Here is a 21191-nt window from a genome sequence, read left to right on the forward strand (position 1 = left end):
CTCATCATTTTAGACAGTGATCGTGGCAAACATCATCTCTAACATGACAGTAAGCTGAACTCTAGAAAAGTACGCTTGCAGCTTGGAAATGTAAAATCAAAATGCTGACTAAAGCTTTGTGTTGTGTATTGAGGCATAGTGATTGACAGGTCACAGGGCTTTGCAGCGTCCATAGTCCATAGCAAGCCTCTTGGCTGTAAGTGCATCGCGGATCCACAAGTGCAGCCGAGGCTTGGTGCTGGTCAGCTAGCTATACCGAGGAGAGCAGCCACGGGGAAGCTCAGGCCAGTGGGGACTCGCCACATGTGAATAATGAGTTTGTTGAAACCATTTAAAACATCAGCAAGAGGAGCCAAACGCGCCATGTGTCCAAAGAGAAACAAATGCGCAGCACGTGACAGAAAGGATGTTTGAGGTTACCAGTGTAAGCTTGTTTATATATAGTATAATACTAGCATCTTGATTTCAAACACTCAACTGTAAAGCAGAAGCCTCAGTGGGTCTATTATGTTATAAAGCTTTTATTTAATTATTCAGTGCCTCATGTGTGCATTTTCACATGTATGCACAGGTGTCATGATCACACCATATTGTGTGAAACCTGAACACCCATCTCTCCACGCACAGTCTTTCCAGATAAAAATTGGAGAGGGAGCAGTGCGGTGTAAGATGCCTGTGTAGGGAAGGGATGCGTCACTGGATTAGTGCCTGAGAATCTTCCCCAGCCTCTTTCTCCTGAGCTGCTGAGACGCCACCAGAAGGGCAAGACACTCGCTGCTCGCTTTCCCTCCACCAAGCCTTCCACATGAGCCTGCCAAGCCTCGCCTCCCCACCAGGATGAAGAAAGAAAAGAAAACGCATGCTTTACTGTTTGTCCTCCTGCTTCAGTTCACTTTGGGTAAGGCTTTTCTTTTTGTTCTTTGTGTGTGGTGAAGACTTCTTGCCTTGATCTTATCTGGTTAATCCTCTAACACAAAGAGGGCATGTCCATCTTAGTGTAGACTGCTCATGCTGCCTGTGTACCTCATATCTAAATGTGTGATAGTATGTTTGTGTTGTGATTATAGAAAGTTACATATGTTAATTATTCCATCCTCCTCCTACTCCCTGCTTTCGGTTCCTGCCCTTTTTAGCAAGTGAGTGCAACAGTTATGTCTTAATTATATAAGCTTTTCCATTAGAAATAGAACTATGTATAGACACATTGATGTGGCTTTTGTGAATTATTTTCAGATGTATACAGTATATAGGGTGGCTTCTGCTCAAATAACTTGGAGCATGTTTGTTTGTTTACAGGGAAATCAGACTATGCTCCGTATTTTTATGACAATGGGCCCAACAGTACACATGGGAATATGGCCTTGTTCAGCATCTCTGAGGATACTCCAGTCGGTAAGTCTCGTTGTAGTAATTACAGATCTGGTAAATTTCAATAAGGTATTATATTTTCAGGTGTAGGTGTAAAGATGAAATTGTCACACTGGTATTGAGGCACCAGCTAATCACTGTAATACCTTTTGGATTGTGACGTACGTCAAGATTTACGAGACGAAAACAATATGGGTGGTGGCTCATCAGGTGACTGGGTTATTAAACGTTCGATTTACACCGAACGGGAAAGAACAAGAATTGAAACGCAGGATTCACCTGGTTTTCATCAACATGGAAATGTTTTTGTTTGACTTTATTGTTTCTGTCATTTTCACCACAAAGGGACACAGATATACATTCTGAATGGTACAGATCCAGAGGGAGATCCAGTGCGATTTGGTCTGACTTTTGAAATGGGCTCCAAAGAATATTTTAGGGTGGACTCCAAATCAGGAGAGGTGACTCTGATTCAGGAGCTCGACAGAGAGGTGAGTCTGTCGATGAGACTCTTATTTTGACTGCTTTAAATTTGCCACCAGCTGTGGCTCAAAGTGACGTTCACCTTTTCTTTGCAGAAGCAAGATGAAGTCTCAGTGCTCGTGAGCATAACAGATGGTCGCAATAAAGCAAGTTTATATTGTTTTTGTGATATGTTTATGTTTACTCTATTGTCTTGAATTCAATCTGCATGTGAAAGAAACATACATGATATTTACACCTACTTAATAAGAGTTGTGTCAGAGGAGAATTATTTAAATATATAAAATGATTTTTTTCTGAACAGTTTCACTTTGTTATTCCCCTCTGAGAAAGGATGTAGCTGTGAAATAAATACCAAATGTTGAGTTTTTGTTTGTGAGCATTCATTTTATTTTTGCTTTCAGGTTGTTGAGACAGTTCGAGTGTTTGTCACTGATGCCAATGATGAACCACCCGAATTTCAAAATCTGCCTTTCATCATTGACATCCCAGAGGTACAGTATATATCATATAAATCCACCCAATATAATATGATAAATACAATACGACCTCTGAATAATTAGCAGTGATTGAAAATGAAGTGTCTCTTGCCTCTTCTAGGATACCGCTACAGGAAGTAGCATCTACAGGGTCCAAGCAGCAGACAGAGATATGGGCTCAGGAGGCAGCGTCTCATATTATTTACAGGTAACCCTATAGCTTCGTTGTTAATGATGCACATGTGGCTCTCTAAAGCTTTGTCTTGGTGAAATGAAGCATCTAAATTAGAACAAGGCAGCTGCCCAAGGCTGTTCTGGGTTTCTTTTGGCCACTAAATTTCAGGAACACACTGGAGGCTCAGTGTTGAATTGTACGCAGTAAATCTTTATTTTGACTCAGGTGAAGAGAGAATTATCCAAATTTGCAATACACCCAGAACCAAATATTTCCTAAATGTAATTTATCATTTTAGTTTGTCTTGCTCAGACTGCTGCATCTATCTTTACTTTAGCCTCCTTGCACATGGCCTACAGTTGATTTCATCGTGATTGTAAAATGTTAGTAATCACATTTACTGTAGCTTAGCTCCAGCCTACAACACCTGACCTCTTTACTTTTACACACTGAAGTCTACCAACAGGTTTATCCTCTCGGTTCCCAAATCCTTTCATACACACTTTTATTGATGTTTTTCTACTATTTTTCATTTAAAACAAACATAATATAAAAACTGCACCATTATTGTCTACATGACGATGCTGTTAACTGACTCGGTGTGGCCTTAACACTCGGGCGTGAGACCAGAGGTCGAGCTGACATCATGAGAGCTGTGCTGCCATGTGGAAAGAGGAAAAAGGGCATTCGCGTAATAGGACAGTGTGTGGATGGCAAAGATTAATCTCACACCAGAGAGCAGTCTGGAAATGATTTTACTTTAGTGGATTAATTTTCAATTACATTTGAGCAAGGCACTGAAGGCTAAATAGGGGCTTGGGTTTGGTCCAGGCTAACAGCTGACAGCGCAGACAATGCTTACTTTTGCCCGTAAACACTACTACTGTAACTGTGTGTTTTTTTACATGATCAGACCTCACCGTTTGCCAAGTTTACCATCGATGGGAACAGCGGGATCCTAAGAGTCAAACCTGGGGAGACTTTGGACTACGAGACCACGCCTACTCACTTTGTGACCGTGGTAGCAAAGGTGAGACATCGCACATAACACCATTTGTCTTTGGGTTTGTCTTCACAGGTGCCTTCACGCGGTCAGCAGCAGCTTACCATAGTTTATCCACGACCCCAACAACCTTTGTCCAAGAGCATTGCTTTTTGACACGTTGAGTCTAAAAATAGAAAGTTTCGAAAGGGCTGAGATTTATCTCTGCACCATTTTGCACATGAAACAATTGGCAGGAAAGTCAGGCAGCTCAGCGACACATCTACTGCTCGCCAAAGGTCATGACAAGTTCAGTCACGAATAAGCTTTTCTGAACATCAACACTTTTCTGAATTTCCAGTGTTGACGGTGTTTCTTCCAGTGTGAATAATAAAGTGTAATCCTTCCATTGTGAGTAATAATGATGGAGAGGTTTTCTTTAGCCTCTGCTTCTCTGTACGTCTGTGGAATAACACACATGATGTCGATAGTGCTCGAGAAGTTGCATCAATGATAAAATATATGATTGTAGAAGATTTGTGACGCAACCAGTACCATCAGTATAATCAGTTTAACTCACTAATGGTTCAACTGAAATAACAAACTGCCACACAAAATGAGATTGCATCTTTCGCTGTCACAGAAGCAAATTATTATAATGAACATATCCATGCAAATTAAGTTACAAATTCCACTGTCCAAGTTATACTGATTTTGACATGAGTGGTTTATTTGTAATTCTATTTAGCTAGTTAACAGAAAATCATCAACGCTTTTCAAGCTAGACATTTTGTTAACTCTCCCTTCTGCCTCACTGTTTGTTTTCTCAGGACGGAGGTGGAAAGTACAAGGGGAAGCACCAGGTTTTGACCTCTACAGCCACCATGACAATCAATGTACTTGATGCCCAAGACATGCCTCCATCCTTCATAGGAACCCCTTACTTTGGCTATGTCTATGAAGTCTCAGTTCCTGTAAGAGTCTTCCTCTTATTCTTTACACACATGCAGTAAGTATGGATACGATTAATTACGTTTTCTTTCTTCCAGGGTTCTGAAATATTCACAGTGTACGCTAAAGATGGAGATCAAGGCAACCCTAACCCAATACATTATTCCATTATGAATGGTAAGAAATAAAATCCCTGTTGAGCTATCTTTTATACGTTCAGCCTTTTTATCAGACATATCTTTAATCACCTTTCAGGTAGTGATGCTGTCTTTGACATAAACAGCACCAGTGGATGCATCACTCTGTCAACTTTTCCAAGTCTGCTGAGAAATGAATTATATGAAATTATAGTCAAGGTAATGTTTTTTTTCTTCTTCTTTCCATCTCCTCACAGTTATTTCTTTGGCATTACACTCTTACAAATGTAACCTGCTATTATTACCACTGAATGCGTTGATCATTTTTAAACCCAGGCATCTGAGGTAGGACCTAACGATCAGCAGCAGGACTATGACGTTACCACAGTGACGATCCGGGTGGTGGATCTCAACAACCATCCTCCGACCTTTTACGGGGAGAACGGACCACAGAGCAGCTTTGAGGTCACCATGTACGAGCATCCTCCTTCAGGGGAGATCCTGCGAGGCTTTAAGATCACCGTCAATGACTCGGATCAGGTACATTTATTCCCACATTTCCTCTACGCATCCTTTTGACTCTAGATGTTTATTGGTCTGTGTGTTCCTGCTCTTCTTCAACTAACATGCATTCATCAACACATCTGCCAGATGTTTTTTTAGTAAGCTTATTTACTTTATACATTTAGGGTTTCTAAAATTCTGCTGTTTATTTTTCTTTGCAGGGAGCAAACGCTAAATTTAAACTGAGACTAGTGGGACCGAGTCGAGTACTGCGAGTGGTTCCTCAGACAGTCCTCAATGAAGCGCAGGTGACCATCATTGTGGAGGACACATCTGGCATCGACTATGAAAAGGGAAGCACCCTCTCTTTTAAGGTTTGACTTCATATATCACTAATGACTCAGATATTTAATCTGGGGCTGAAACTATTTTATCAACTGATTATTTGCTTTGCTTAGAGGCCAAGATCATGTCTTCAAATTGCTCGTTTTCTCTGACCAACTGCACATAAACCCTAAGATGTTCAGTTTATAATAATACAAAACAGAGTATTATAAGTAAGAGCTTGCAACATTTTGCAATTTAACAATTAATCAAAGGCCTTAACGATTAATCTTTAGAAACGCTATTGACATGACTCACAGGATGCACAAAGACTGTCCACCACTGTGGTCCAGACTGAACTATATCAACAAATATTAGATGGATTTTCATAAACATTTTCAGGATTTCTTAACTTTCCATCCAGCACCTTCATCAGGTCAAAATTTTAATTCGTCCATCAATGTGGTTTATGATCAAATATTTTCAGAATGAATGAAACACTCTTTTTAGCCTTAGCTGTGCTACTTTGAGTGTTAGTACTACATTGACATGCACACGCTTAACTGTAATAATATTAAAACAATAATAACTTCTCATGTAAAAACTTGTATTACATTATATAACAATTCACCACTAATACCAAGGACTGTATCTTAGGTTAAAGGTGCAATTAGTAGGACTTTCCTGAAAAAACGATGTATAGATTTGTATAAACTCATCACTTATGACCCGCTAAAGGTGTGTGGCGGTGTCTGAGTCGCTCTCTGCCTGTATTATTTGATCGTGTTTGAGATGTTTCTGTGTTACATTCAGGTGCTATATATACTCATCCAAGAGGAAACTATGAAAATGGGCTCACAGAGTCATGCAAATATAGCAAGGCGAAACGCCAAACAGACAAAGCTTGTTTCAAAACAAGAGTAAACTTGGGGTTCCTTTCATCCTCTGGCAACACTGTAACCACCCTGTAGCTGGGGAATATATATATAACACCCTCAAATATCAAAAAACTATTTTGATATCTAGCAGTTTTGTTTTACAATGAACCTTTCAGTCTCACAGAGCTCCTAGTGTGACTCTTGGTGTTTTGTTTAGGCACTGACTTTGCATGTCGCTCTCTGCAGCTGCTGGCGGTGGAGATCGACACTCCTGAGAGGTTCAGTGCAACAGCTGACATAGTGATCAACCTGCTGGACACCAACGACAACATCCCCAAATTCACATCCGAGTATTACATCGCCAGGGTCCCTGAGAACTCTCCCGGAGGCTCCAGCGTTGTGTCTGTAACGGTGAGTCAATCATGATTAAACCTTTAACCCGACCAAAGTGATTATATAATCCAACGGCCTTCCAATAAATGCATATTACTCGGTGCGGTTCATTAGATGAAAGCAGATTGTTGGCAGACAAAAAAGAGCTCACCGCTCCCTGGCTTTGTTTTTTGTTGGTCCTAGTTATGAAATCCATGTGTCCATGTGACTCTCTGGCATGTGCTTCTTGCTATAACTCAGGCAGGGCTTTCATTAATAGTAATATTGGCACATTTGTCTCCTCCGTTCCATTATATTGTATGTATCCTGCAACCAGGCATCATGTCCGAGCTTCGCAGTGTGGGGTGAAAAGCTTAATTTTGCCCCAAGGTTAATCTTGCTGACCTATACCTCCATCCCCACTCATCACAGGAAGAGACTTATAGCCTGCCCCACCCACATGAGCTTAAGACCCTAGCTTTATCCTCAGCCAGTGTCAGTGAAAAAAAACAACATCTAAATCAGGGGTCTCAAACTCGCGGCCCGCGGGCCAAATGCGGCCCGCCGGACGCTAGTTTGAGGCCCCCGCCTTGATATGAAAGTTTAATGTTAGTGCGGCCCGCGCGAGTTTGACATGGATGCTGTATGGTATCATGTACCCAGAAATGACAGCTTAAAGCTGTGTGCACACCGGACACAATTGACACGATTTTGTCTCGCCCATACGCGAGCGAGCCCGCCTGTTTTGCTTTTTCTCTCATCATCCATGACTGAGATCACCACCATCACTGCGCTGTACTGCTCTGAAAGTCCGAAGCTCCGCTGTCATTTCTGGGTACATGATACCCTCTGGAGGCGTCACATTCTCCCTAGTTCTCCCTATAAACGTGCATTTTTTTCACACTGACAGGCTCAGATAGTTACAATAAGTGTCCGACAACATACTAGAAAGGAGAAATGAACGTATGTCTACCTTTAGCTTGAGATCGCTGTTTGTTGTTGTTCTGTTGCTGTGTGGACTAAAGGGGTGTTCACAGCAAAAGCGACAAAAATAATCGCAAAATACTCAAAAATACTCCCATGGTCAGTAAACGGCCGCCGGTAAACTGTGGGTTTTTCCCCCAGTTCTATCCTTCAGTGCTGCTGCTCTGAGCCGGCTGCCTGCCAGCTAGCAGTGGTTCAGTCCTCCGGTCCAGTCCCGCGAAAAAAATAAACAACCTCCGGTCTGCATTGACTTTGTATGTAATCTCGTCGGTTTTCCTCCGGTTCTCTCCCTCCGAAACTCCCGGTCAGGTAAACCGCCAGCGAACTCCGGTCCAGTCCCATTCCCCCGGTCAGGGGAAGTTCACAGGGGATTCACCGGCTCTCTCCCTCCAGAGCCGGCTGCGAAACATAAACTCTCCTGGTCGTTAAACGGTTGTCGGTAAACTCTGTCTTCCATAAACTGCAGCGGGCACAGCAGCCTGCAGGACACCGCACAGGACCTGTGTGCAGTAACGTTATGAGACTCTCCACACTGATTGGCTCTCGCAACAAACAGCGATCTCAAGCTAAAGGTAGACATACGTTCATTTCTCCTTTCTAGTATGTTGTCGGACACTTATTGTAACTATCTGATCCTGTCAGTGTGAAAAAAATGCACGTTTATAGGGAGAACTTATAATATAAATATTAAACGGCCACCACAAACACTTTGTGTTTCCATGGTTTCTGACGTTCAACCAATCACTAACTGTGCCGTGCTCGACGTCATATGCAGGCGCAGGACCCTGAGCCAATCTGGTACCAGCGGAAATTACGTTCTTTGTACGTCAGCTAAACACTAAAACTTAAACTTCAACACAACAGCGATACCTAGTGGAATTATATATTACACAGCCCCAAACATGTCTTTCTCAAAGCCTGCAGTGAAGAGAAAGGTTGGTGATGAGCACAGACAATTTCAGGAAAAGTGGGAAATTCAGTATTTCTTTGTGGAGCACAGGGGCACTCCGACGTGTCTTATTTGCACAGAGAAAGTTGCGGTGCATAAGGAATACAATTTGAAACGTCATTACACAACTAGACATGCTGAGGACTATGCAAAATACCAGGGAGATGAGAGAGCCAACCGAGTTGCCAATCTTAAAACATGTCTACTGAAGCAACAAGATTTTTTTAAGAAAGTAACCAAAGAGAATAACGCAGCAGTCGAAGCTAGCTATGTGGTTAGTGAGATGATTGCTAAAGCAGGAAAGCCATTTACAGAAGGTGAATTTGTCAAAAAGTGCCTGTTACAGGCTGCAAGTATTGTCTGTCCAGAAAAGAAAGGTCAGTTCAGCAACATCAGCCTTTCTGCCAACACCGTGGCAGAGCGCATTTGTGACATGTCAAGTGACATTTATGATCAACTGTGTGAGAAAGCAAAATGTTTCAGTGTATACTCAGTCGCTCTTGATGAGACCACAGACATCACTGACACTGCCCAGCTCGCAATATATGTCCGTGGTGTTGATGACAATTTTGAAGTGACAGAGGAGTTGCTCACAGTAATGCCAATGCATGGCCAGACCACCGCTCAGGAGATATTTCACCAGCTGTGTGATGCCATTGAGAATGCCGGTTTTTCATGGAAGAGATTTGTTGGGATAACAACTGATGGAGCGCCATCAATGACAGGGAGGAAAAATGGACTGGTGGCACTTGTTCAAAAAAAACTGGAAGAGGAGGGTGTGGAGGAAGCCATAGCTCTGCACTGCATTATCCATCAGCAGGCCCTTTGCAGCAAATGCCTGAAATTTGACAACGTGATGTCTGTTGTTGTGCAATGCATCAACCACATCAGATCCAGGGGCTTAAAACACAGAAGGTTCCGTGCTTTTTTAGAAGAAATGGAGTCAGAATATGGGGACGTGCTTTACTTCACCGAGGTACGTTGGCTCAGCAGGGGAAACATGTTGAAGAGATTTTTTGAGTTGAGAGCAGAAGTGAAAGTCTTCATGGAGAAGAATGGGGTGGCTGTTCCTGTGTTAAGTGATCCTATATGGCTCATGGACTTAGCTTTTCTTGTTGATGTCACGCATGAGCTTAATGTACTGAACAAGAGGTTACAAGGCCAGGGGCAACTTGTCAGTGCTGCCTATGACAATGTGAGAGCATTCTCCACAAAACTTATGCTATGGAAAGTTCAGCTATCTCAGACAAACCTTTGCCATTTCCCAGCATGCAAGGCACTTGTGGATGCAGGCACACCATTCAGTGGTGAGAAGTATGCTGATGCCATTTTGAAGCTACAGGAGGAATTTGACCACAGATTTGCAGACTTCAAGACGCACAGAGCCACATTTCAAATTTTTGCGGACCCCTTCTCCTTTGATGTGCAAGATGCCCCTCCTGTGCTTCAAATGGAGCTCATTGACCTGCAGTGCAACTCTGAACTCAAAGCCAAGTTCAGGGAGGTGAGTGGAAGAGCAGACAAGCTTGGGCAATTTTTGAGAGAATTGACTCCCAGCTTCCCTGAGCTTTCCAGAATGTTCAAGCGGACCATGTGCCTTTTTGGGAGCACGTACTTGTGTGAAAAGCTCTTCTCCACCTTGAACTTCAATAAGTCCAAGTACAGGACCAGACTTACTGATGAGCATCTTCAAAGTCTACTGAGGGTCTCAATTGCTTCCTCCCTCAAGCCAAATGTGGCTCGGCTATGCAAGAGGAAGCGCTGCCAGACCTCTAGCCAAAAGTAGGCAAGAGAAGCCATGTTCAGAACAGCTCATGTTGAAAGTTTCATTAATGTTCATGTTAAAGGTTAAATAACTGTTAATACTGTTAATTTGAATCTGAAAAAAAATAATTTCTCTACCCACCAACTATATGTGGTTTCTTAAGTTTTTCTTATTTGCTGTTTTATTATTATTTTATTTATTTATTACTGATTGATTGATTTATTTTCTTTATTCTTTATTTGTTTATTTATTTTTTCATCTTATTTTGTGTAGAAAATTAAAAATTAAGATATTTGAGAACAGTGGAATGTTTTATCAGAGCTTTTCTTGTGGAAAACCGGAACCAAAGCACTGAAAAAGTGTAGGGTATAGCAGAAGCAAAAGCATTGAAGACAGTTTTTTTTTCTTTTTTTTTCTGTTTTTAATAAATGCGTTTTTTTTGTTGAAAACCTGATGCGGCCCAGCCTCACCCAGACCCTAGCTCCAGTGGCCCCCAGGTAAATTGAGTTTGAGACCCCTGATCTAAATGGACCACCTTCAATCACCTTTGTTGAGTTTTTTCCCTGCCAGATTTTTGATTAAATGTATCAGATTGGTAAATAATCTTTCTCACAAACTGTACATGTTTCACACTTTATTGTGTGTTGGGGTATAGTATTGGGGTTTTAATCTCTGTCCTGGCCTGTTCTCTAGGCAAATGATCCAGATTCAGGGCCCTGGGGTGAAGTCAAATACACGATTTATGGATCAGGATCAGATTTGTAAGTAAAAACCTTTCACTCCTGCCAGTTTATGTTTGGTCTGATCAGATACTCAACACTTGCACTTCCTCAAAGCACATTTCATAGACTGAAAACATGTGATTGGCCCCTCTGCTACACAAACAACTCGCTCTAAAATGGCTGCAAGATGCTGGCTAATCTCCTAATTGGATTGGAGGTTTAAAAATAGACGGGCCCGTCTCACGTCGAGAGAGCCAATTAACATGCAATGTGACAGCTGGAGCCACAGAAATGGCAGCTTTGAGAAGCGAGGCAGCATGCAGTTAAAGAAAAGTGAGAATTTATTCTCCTTTTTGAAGCAGTGACTTGAGTTAATTGTGTGAAAATTATCAGTTTCACGGCAACTTGTGAATTTTCACAGTAGAAATTGAGGCAGCTGAATAAAATGGCCGTAAGCCCAAAGTTGAACTGGAAAGCACTTTGAAAGCACAAACCCACAGCCATGCTATGAATGAATTTCTTAAAGAGATGTGATATCATACATAGATGTGACATGATTGAGGTCTATAAGATTTTTACGACAAACGACAGTATGTTGAAATAATCCTGAATTATAAAAAGTACAAAGGTGATAAGAATGTAGCTGCCCAGAAATGTTCTTCAAACAAACAAACGAACACAACATAATTGGCAAACATTACTTAAATGACACAGAATGCACAGCTGTGGTTATGACTCGTGCACGGTGTGTCACCTGCTCTGAACCTGCAGGTTTGCCATCAACCGGACATCAGGCCTCATCTGCACGCAGCCCTGGACCAGCCTCGACGCAGAGGTTAGGTCTAAGTACAACTTCTACGTCAAGGCTGAAGATTCGGAGGGAAAGTACGGCTTGTCTGAAGTCTTTGTCACCGTCCTCGACATGAACGACCACTCTCCTGCATTTGATGAAAATCTCCTGGAAAAGACCATGATTATTGGTATACCTGTCAAAGTAGAGGTACGTCACGTTAAATCATTTCTTCTTGTTCTAAAGATCCATGAAAACACTAGTTGACATTTAAACAACAATGTAATTTTAGATAGATAGTTAATAATTTACTCCTGGAGCATCTATCTATGGAATTTGTATAGATGTTTTCTTTTAGGTTTTATTAACTCACCATTTGTATTAGGAGTATTTAACCTAATATAGCTTATTCCTTTGTGCCATAGAGCATAGAACATTTGCTTAATTAAAAAACATTTGCAAATTAGCAAATATGTATTGTATAGTAATGTGGTTGCAGATAGTTTACTATCCAATTCACTGTTAATAATCAACAATACTTTTGTGGGCTTGATTTGTGATTTACAAAGCAAATCATTGGCTTTTGATTGAATAAATTGACTTAAAGTTGGCTGTCTAGTATGCAGTTTACCACACTGATCGAAAAATGCATCCATTATGTGTTATTCTGCTACTTTTTTCACAGGCTGTGGATGAAGATGCAGAGTCCCCGAACAACGTCATTGAATACTCCATCATGACGGCCGATCCTGACAATGCGTTTGATATTAACGCAGACACCGGAGAGATCAAGCTGAAGCCGTACATCAAGACCATGGAGATTGTGCAGAACATCACCAGGCAAAAGGACTGCAGGTGGTCTCTGGTGGTCCAAGCCAAGGACAGAGGCTCTCCATCCTTCAGCACCACAGCTGTGGTCAACATCGATATCACGGAGGCGGTAAGACTTAGCTCTGACTTGCAGCATGCTCGCAGCGCTTTCTATTCCAAGCTTTAGGCAGCACGAGCCGTAGTTTCAAGCGGTTTACCATATGATGATGTGCATTGTCGTCATGCCACGCAGCTGCTTATTCAGCATCCTTGTTTCAGCCACGCACATTTCATTGATCTCATATTCTTAAAAGGATAATGCCGGCCATTTTTATGCTTTTATTATCTCATTTTGACAACACAAAGGTTGTTCATATTAACTTAACTTATATATGAAACATTGGAAAATGATTGAAAAAGCCATTTGTCACTATTTAGTCTTTTTCTAAATAAATTACAGTTGCCATGTTCATCGAGGTCTTCTGTGTTTTTAATCGCTTTTGGACAATATTTTATATATTATATTTGATGGCACAGAGGAATAAACCATGAGGCTTTCACGGCTGCACGAATGATACTTCAGTACATTTTAAGATATTAATATGAAATACAAAATAACAGCAGCATTATCCTTTAAAGTTGTCAGTCATTCACATATTTTACTCTGTGTTTTCACCATGTGTTCATTCCTTCACTACATCATAAGATGACTCAGTGTTTTTGGTGTTGTTTCTGTGTTGTGTATCATGCTTTTCAGATCAAAGGTCGAATTGTTTCATACTTCATGGGCCTCAGCAAGCGTCCGCTGACTGTTATGGGAATTTGTCTCAGCATTGTCACTTCCCTCATTTTACTAACAATCTGCATATCCACAATCCTGTACTGTAACTCAGTGAAAAAGTCCCGAATCAACCCCGAGAGTAACTATATCAAAGTGGTGCGCAGACTCAAGTGAGAAATATTTGTCACTACATTACTTATTCATAACCTTTAAAAAGATGTCTATTTTTTTACTGACCAGCTATTGTCTGTAAAAGAGTACTGGAGCACATTTGAAAGAAGAATACAACATTATAATGAAAGTCTTTTGTCGATTTTTACTTTTTTATTATTTTTGAGTGGAAAATATTCTAAAACACAAATATTTTTGGATTTTTACACTCTCAAATTTTCTTAAATCAAGTAAAACACTTTTTTTTATATAGCGCATGACTCAAAGTGACAAAGATGAAGCCCTTCTCTTTGGATTTAAACCTGGATTTGCTAACTTAATCTCCCCATTTTGGTCTCATGAACTGTCATCGTTCTTGCTCAGTGCTCATCAGTCACACACCAAAGAGAAATCCTAATGCACCGCACTGCCAGACGCATTCCCAACAACTAGTGTTCTGCGTAGTTCTTAGCTTTGCACCAGCAGTCCTGTATTGTAGAACAGGAGCGAGATGGATGACTGAGTGCGATTGTGAGAGTGTCACATTTTTGGTAGACATGTTGTTTGGGCCTCCTCTGTCAGTGCTTTGCGCTTCCATCTCATGCTTGCATGCTTTGGACAGATGCTCCGTCAACACTTGGATTCAGTCCCTTGGACTTGATTTAAACTATTTTGTATTGTGCTCTTTCACAGACTCCTCTCAAGGGGCCTATGGCAGCCTTTTTAATGAAAAGTAGGGACAATCCCATGAAAGCTCTAGGCATGGTCACTGTTGTCATTAGCTTATTGGTAGGGGTGACTGCCTTGATCTCTGCGGCTATGTACATGCGAAACTCAAAGTCAAACAGGATCATGCCAGCACGTCGCATCATTAAGAGGCGACCCAGGGACCAGCGGCCCTGGATCTTCAACATGCCTGTTGTCAAATTCAGCAACCCTGCAGATAAGTTCCTTATTGTCAACCAAGAGAGAAGCCCACGGCCAAAGCCTCCCCCCCCCAGCGCCCCCCCGCCCCCATGTATCACACGGCTATATGAGAGGTCCCGGGCGGTCCCGACCATATCTGGTGTGCTGGCCTCCAAAGGTTCCAAAAAGGTTAAATCTAATCGCCGTAAAGAGGGAAATATGAGCTCTGCTCTGGTGTCAGAGCTTAAAATGAAGCTTGAGCAGAAAATGATTGAGAACAACCAAGGTTATTATTAACTCTGTCATACAAACGTCTTGTTAAAGGTCCTCTGGCGACTCTACTTGCTCTTAGCTTATCTACTGTCTGAGACTTCTCACCCTTATGTGACGATCTGGTAGGGCGGGCCTACCTGTAGATTACTCATGAGTAAATGGAGAAAAGGAGGGTTTACAGATATTTGATGTCTTAAGATGAGATATGAAACAAGTGGGCATCCTCAGTTGACCTGGCTTGGGTAAAGAGAGGAGAGCGCTTGAGTCTGTGTGGTATAATGGTAAATAATTCACCACACTGCCATCTCTAGGAAGATTACATAATAAGAAGCACCAATGTACATTGTCCAGGGAGAGGATTACTAAGACTTACTGTGTATGCATAAGTTGCATAACTTCCTGAAAAGTGTAATTAAAAAATATCCTACAAAAAAACCTTTCCTCTTGCTCACTGGAGCATGCAGCTGAATGACACAGTCATGAAAAACATGCTTCTTATAAAGTGCTAAAGGACCTGTTTTAATATGTTTTAACTGCGTTACATCAGCCGCTTGAAAGCTGAGAAGTTGCTCTTTTGTATGATTACAATGTGCCACTGTAGGTTTTCACAGTAACACAAGCTAACAAGAGTTGCTTTTATTCATTTGAGTGTTTAATTCTAGAAAAATGCTTTTTTATAAATAACACATGTCCATTTTAAATGTATATATATGACAAGATATGAGCATATCCCTGTTGTATCTTGTAGAAGTAAATAGGTGCAAATGAAGCCATCTAACTCCACTTAAGATGTTCAAGCACAGGTATGTCACCTGCATAGACATTTCCATTGTAGATATAGATGTTGAAATATAGAGTCTGTGTCGAACATTTTGATTCCTCTCATGGTTACTTACCATGTCACTCTTCAATGCCTTCAAATATAGGCACCTAAAATTAGAGTTAATTGCTGTTGCCCATATCTTGTATCTGACTGTATTTTAACTCATAGCTATCTGAAATAAGTTGAGATAAGCTATACATCTTAACTATAAATTACACTTTGCCTGGTCTTTTTGAAGTAACATATTTGTACCGTCTTTGTACCGTCTTGATTTTGAATAAATATTTGAAAATAATTTGGTCTGTGCTCAATTTTGTCCGGAGGCTATTTTGGTTTTAAGTTAGAGGAGGCGGCGAAGTAAACTTGCGACTGTGTGCCGGACAGAATATTATACTGTAGTTCATGTTTACCTTAGGTCAGCTTTGTTCGCCTTATATTTTACCTATGTGTATTTCTGAGTATGTACATTGAAAACAACTAAATAAAAAGTGTGTACACTTTCCTGTTTCTAATGACATTTTTATGACATACTATACTTTGACTTTTTATGACATTTTAATGACATCTATACTATATACTATATAAAAAGTCATTCAAATTCATAGCATGTTGAAAAAAAGTAATAGTTTATACTACAGTATATATACTATAGTTAGCCATTTACAGCAATGTTTTATTAATGTGCACTATCCCTTATCAAATAAACCATCAAAAAAACACTTTACTGTGACTTTTTTCAACATACTGTATTATGAATTATATCGACATGCTATACTATGACTTGTAATGGCTTTTCTATGACTTTCAACATGCTGTACTATGACTTTTTATGACTGTTTTCAACATACTGTTTTATGAATTATTTCGACATGCTATACTTTAGGCTTTTTTTGACATACTATAATAATACTTTTTTTGACATACTGTAATATTACTTTTTGAAAAGAAATATCTAAGAATACCCTTTATTTGCCTCCAATTGATATGGAGACGCACAGTGAGCTTGAAGCTGTCATTAAATGGAAATATCATGTCCTGCTGACTAGGATTCAGATATAAAATCACTTTAATCTGCTTACGTGTGTAAGTAGTGTATGTATAAATGCACGGGAAAACACTGCTTATGTAACAAATCCGCTGAGTGATTGTGATAAAAAATCAGAGTATGTCTCAGCATTCATCTCTGACTTCTCTTTAATCCACATCAAACAGCATTTCAGTCCATTACAAGACAGCAAATCGGGAGTTGGAGCTGGAATTGAATTGGAGTCTGCGAAAAAACAATCAATACAAAAATATATTTGTTCACAAGTCGATTGAAATCTCCTGACATAGTATATCACACTTACAATTTAGTTTTCATTGACAACAAAGAAATATACACAATAATAATTATTTACATTATTTTAAATTCACACTTCTTTCTGTACATGTATATTGACACAGATAATGCAAAATAAGGAAGAAAGGCATCTCCACTCTGAGCTGATATAGCTTGCGATATATATTTACATGATGACTATATATCTATAATAGCTCCGGTCTATGCCTCTCAGTAGTGTATTAGTGTTACATCCAGTCACAGAGCTTCTGAATATGATCTTTGAAAAATCTACAAGGTCATCTAACGAAACCATCTGATGACAGAATGTTTTTCCGTTTGCTGCACAATAAAACAATGTTGAGCCCATTTCCACAGTTGTGTCTCTTTTCTCTATCTAAACAAAGCTGGCAGCCGTAAAAAAAAAACATGTCATTGCTCAATCTGTACAGTGAACCATTAAAAAAATACTATCATCATATTTGCCTTTATTTGTCTTAATTCAACTTTCCATTATCTTATCTGACAATAAAACATTGGGTTAATATCTATCAAGGAGATGTGTAATTTCCGGGTTCCTGGAGAGGAAAAAGCATCACAAGTTGGGAAACAGGATGAACATATGTTTTATTGTGCAGCAGACCCACCTTTTTTTCCTTCAGTTGGTTGAAAGAAACTTTGAGGATTCTGGAAATACCTTCAGAACAGCTGTAAGGTTTGTTACTTGACCCTAGATTTTTCGAAGATCTCTATTTATTTGCAAGAGATGCACACTGACATAATTTACAAATACACATGTATGTACATTTCTTGACTTCGAAGCTAGTACAATTGAGCTGCACCTCCACCTTTGCACCTATCCTCAGACTTCCGCCTCTTTTTCGGCTTCTCCTCCGAGTCCCTGCACAGGCCTTCATCGCTGGCTGCCTGCAGGCTGTCAAACGTGCCTTGCCTCTCAGACGTTCCCTGCAGGTTCTTTCCGTACAGCCTGCGCTTCTTCCACAGACTAACGCAGCGATCCACGCAGCTGAATCTAGCCTCCGTCGTGCAGGCGTACATGCCGGCCGGCACTGCCAGCACCATGGCACACACAATAACAATAATGTGGATGAGTCTCGCTCTTTGCTCCAGCTCACTGATGTCACTTCCTGTCACAAACACGATGCACTGGCCCTCCCTCGGTGGATGGTTCTTCAGGCTCACGCACACCTCGTATTTAGTGACAGGAAGCAGGTCTCTGACAGAGTAGCCGTTGATGCCGGGCCCAATGTAGATCATCTCCTTTTTGGGTGAGTCATATTTGCCAAAGTGGATGGTGAACCAAGTTTCTGCTGGGTTGTCTGTGACTGCGTACCACTCCAGGGTGATGCCGTAAACCGTCTGCTTGGCGATGCGGATGTCAATGTTGACATTCTCATCGGAAGACAACACGGGGACAGGTGGAGGGAGAAGAGCAGAGGAATTGAAGGAGTTGATGTTAACTGTGATGCTGACGGAGGAGTTGCCAATGAAGTTGTTGGCCGTGCAGGTATAGAGTCCTCGGTCTGCCAGGTGAAGAGAGGGGATCACCAGCCGAGAGGTGACGGTCTCCTCGTCTATGTGAGTCTCTGTAGCTGCAAGAAGAAACCATAGCGTCAGAGAATTGAAATCAGAGGATTGTTTATTTCTGATAAAAAACATAGATAACCCCTCAAGACGGTATTGCTCATGAATCTTTTCATAAAGCAGATGCAGCCTGAAAGTACAACATACACCACGTTAAGTGCTCCCAGAGCAGGTTCACAACTATTTAATGGATAGTAGTAATAAATAAAATCTTACCTGCAGATCCTCTTATAATCTTCAGAGTGTACATCCACTGAATGGTTGGGCCTGGCCTGGCCTTGACTACGCATGTGAGTGTTGCATTTGCTCCGAGAGGTAAAGTGATGTTAGTCTCTGGGGCAGAGGCCGCCGGCTTCATGCATGTTTTTAACTGGATCTCGTGGAAAAACTTGTCAGCTTTGGAGGCGGGGCCCGAGCACATCAAATAAGAGTTCATGAGAATGATGGGAGGGCTGACCGCCCTGATGAACTCAACAAAGCTTTTGAGGCGGCAATCGCACAACCAGGGGTTGTCATGCAGCGCCAGAACCACATTTGAGACTAGCCCTTCTTTACCCCACGCTTTCTCTGCTGTTTGGTAAAGTGGCCAATTAATGAAGACATCTTTTGATATGACACTAAGCTGATTGAAGGATAAATCTAAGTAGGTCAGTGCAGGTAAGTGTCTGAGAGCGTGTTCGGGGAGGACGTCCAGTCGATTGTGCTTCAGGTCCAAAATCTTCAGTTTCGGTGTGTCCTGGAAGGCCGTCCATGTTACTGAAGTCAGCTTGTTCCCTTGCAGCCTGAGCTCAGTCAGGTTGGCCAGCCCGTCCAGGCTTTTTATGTGCATAAGTGTGATCTCATTGAAATTCAGCCAGAGGAACTCCAAGTCACTAACGTTAGAGAAAGATCCTCGAGGTAACTCAGTCAGGTGGCAGTTTTCAATTCGGATTTTTGTGAAATCATGTGGGATGTCCTCTGGTATTTCTCCCATGGAGGTTTCCATACATAGTAAAGACCTAGGATGGTAAGCCGAGAGATGTTTAGACAAGAGAAGTGCATATTTTATCTACAGCTACACATGTTCATGCACCATTTGCTCACATTTATGGATAGTGTTTGTAGGATTTAGAATCATTTGGTTAGCAGGTTACATTTAAAACAACAGTGTTATGACTAACACATAACCTACTCTTAATAGTTTGTATAGTTCTAATGGTCACTTACCTTCCCAGGTTGTCATCTGTGCAGGAGCAACCAGTCAGACACGTTGATGATCCAGAGGCGATGAGATAAAATACCAAAGCGATACGTAATGCGACATAAAAGGCGTCCATATTCCTGCAGGAGCATGTGAAATAGGCCTTCGAGGAGAGGACACGGGGCTGTGTAGCAGAAAGCCTATTAGCTTAATCTTGCTTGACGTAACACTTAAAGACACCGAGTGACATGTGAGACTCACATAGGTAAGGGGTATTTATAGCAATCGTCTGCTTTGTCAAATCGCATCAAAAGCATGACAACACTCCCCATGAATGTTCAACCAAGATTTAAGGAGTTAAGTTTGATACTGCAGTTCTACTTTCAGGTATGACCCCAAAGCTGCTTTGCATCAGTCTAGTTTATTGTATTTGTCCAGCACCAAAGCGGAGGCATTGACCTGACAGGAGGGCCATCTGTATTAAGTGGGCCGGAGCCCGTTGGGCTTAGCAGCACAGAGAGGGAGGGCTGCACAGAGACAGAGAGACAGATGTCTGGAGGACTGTAATCTGGCCTCGATAATCTGAACACTGGTTGCCACTCAGGTTGTTAAATCAGCATATAAAGAATATGTGGAAAAGGCTTCAATCTTTAACAGGCATTTTTCCTTTTCATTGGTGTACATGCTCAGCATTTAACAGGCAGAGATAAAGAGTTTAATCCGATGTTCGGTAATGTAGGCAACTCCCAGTTATGCGACAAATTTCAAATCAAGCATATAGATGTTAATGATCTCTTATTGTTAGTTTACTTTAGGCATACTGATATTGAATATCTGTACGATATTCACTCCAATAGCTGGATCGAGTATCGGAGACAATGGGCCGATCTTGTGTCGCATACCATTATTTCAATAATAACAATTGAGTGTATTTATATCTATGTATTTATTTGTTACATTTTGTTTTACAAAGTTTGGAAGCAATGTTTAAGTCAATCCTGATGTTGCCTTACACATAGAACTAATTATACAAGTCACTTCCGCACAGTAAGGCATACATCTGAGTAATTAAACAATGAATCGGATCGGTACCCAAAGCCCAGGTATCGGCATATTGTTTAACATATTGCTAACAAGTTCAGCAGGTGTGTTTACCATCTTAGTTTAAAGTGTTAGTGTGCTAACATTTGCTAATTTGTCATGAACACAAAATTGGGATTTAAAGGGGAAAAACATCATGTAATATATATCCTATTTAAACTCGCACATCATCTAATACTGCGAGGTAAACTGGCTGAGATTAGCTTTCATTTCTCAGTGAATTAGATACTTTATTAATCCCGCAAGGGGACATTTAGCAATCTTTATAATAGCATATATTTACAGCCATTAAATGATATTTTTTAATTCACATAAGCTAATTTCTGCTTTAGTCAAGATACATATTGATCTATTCGAAAATCAATATTCTGAGATGTA

General features: G+C 40.9%; 2 protein-coding genes across 2 annotated transcripts; one reads left to right on the forward strand and one right to left on the reverse strand.

Moving 5' to 3' along the window:
- Positions 1 to 837: 837 nt before the first annotated feature.
- LOC306713341 (cadherin-related family member 1a) lies at positions 838 to 14807 on the forward strand (the record flags this gene model as incomplete). Its single annotated transcript, XM_079183005.1, has 17 exons — positions 838 to 898; positions 1297 to 1392; positions 1714 to 1859; positions 1947 to 1997; positions 2256 to 2345; positions 2452 to 2538; positions 3419 to 3535; positions 4318 to 4461; positions 4537 to 4615; positions 4694 to 4794; positions 4912 to 5115; positions 5301 to 5453; positions 6528 to 6692; positions 11045 to 11112; positions 11845 to 12073; positions 12549 to 12803; positions 14298 to 14807. The coding sequence occupies 17 exons, from the start codon at positions 838 to 840 to the stop codon at positions 14805 to 14807; spliced, it is 2556 nt and encodes an 851-aa protein (XP_079039131.1).
- Positions 14808 to 17749: 2942 nt separating this feature from the next.
- Positions 17750 to 19848, reverse strand: LOC306713148 (leucine-rich repeat, immunoglobulin-like domain and transmembrane domain-containing protein 2; the record flags this gene model as incomplete). The annotated part of the gene is made up of 3 exons (XM_079182768.1): positions 17750 to 18540; positions 18749 to 19530; positions 19739 to 19848. 3 exons carry the CDS (start codon positions 19846 to 19848, stop codon positions 17750 to 17752), a joined length of 1683 nt encoding a protein of 560 aa, XP_079038894.1.
- Between the last annotated feature and the right edge of the window lie 1343 nt (positions 19849 to 21191).

This window comes from Pholis gunnellus, assembly GCF_910591455.1.
Source record: "Pholis gunnellus genome assembly, chromosome: 21".
Lineage (NCBI taxonomy): Eukaryota > Metazoa > Chordata > Actinopteri > Perciformes > Pholidae > Pholis > Pholis gunnellus.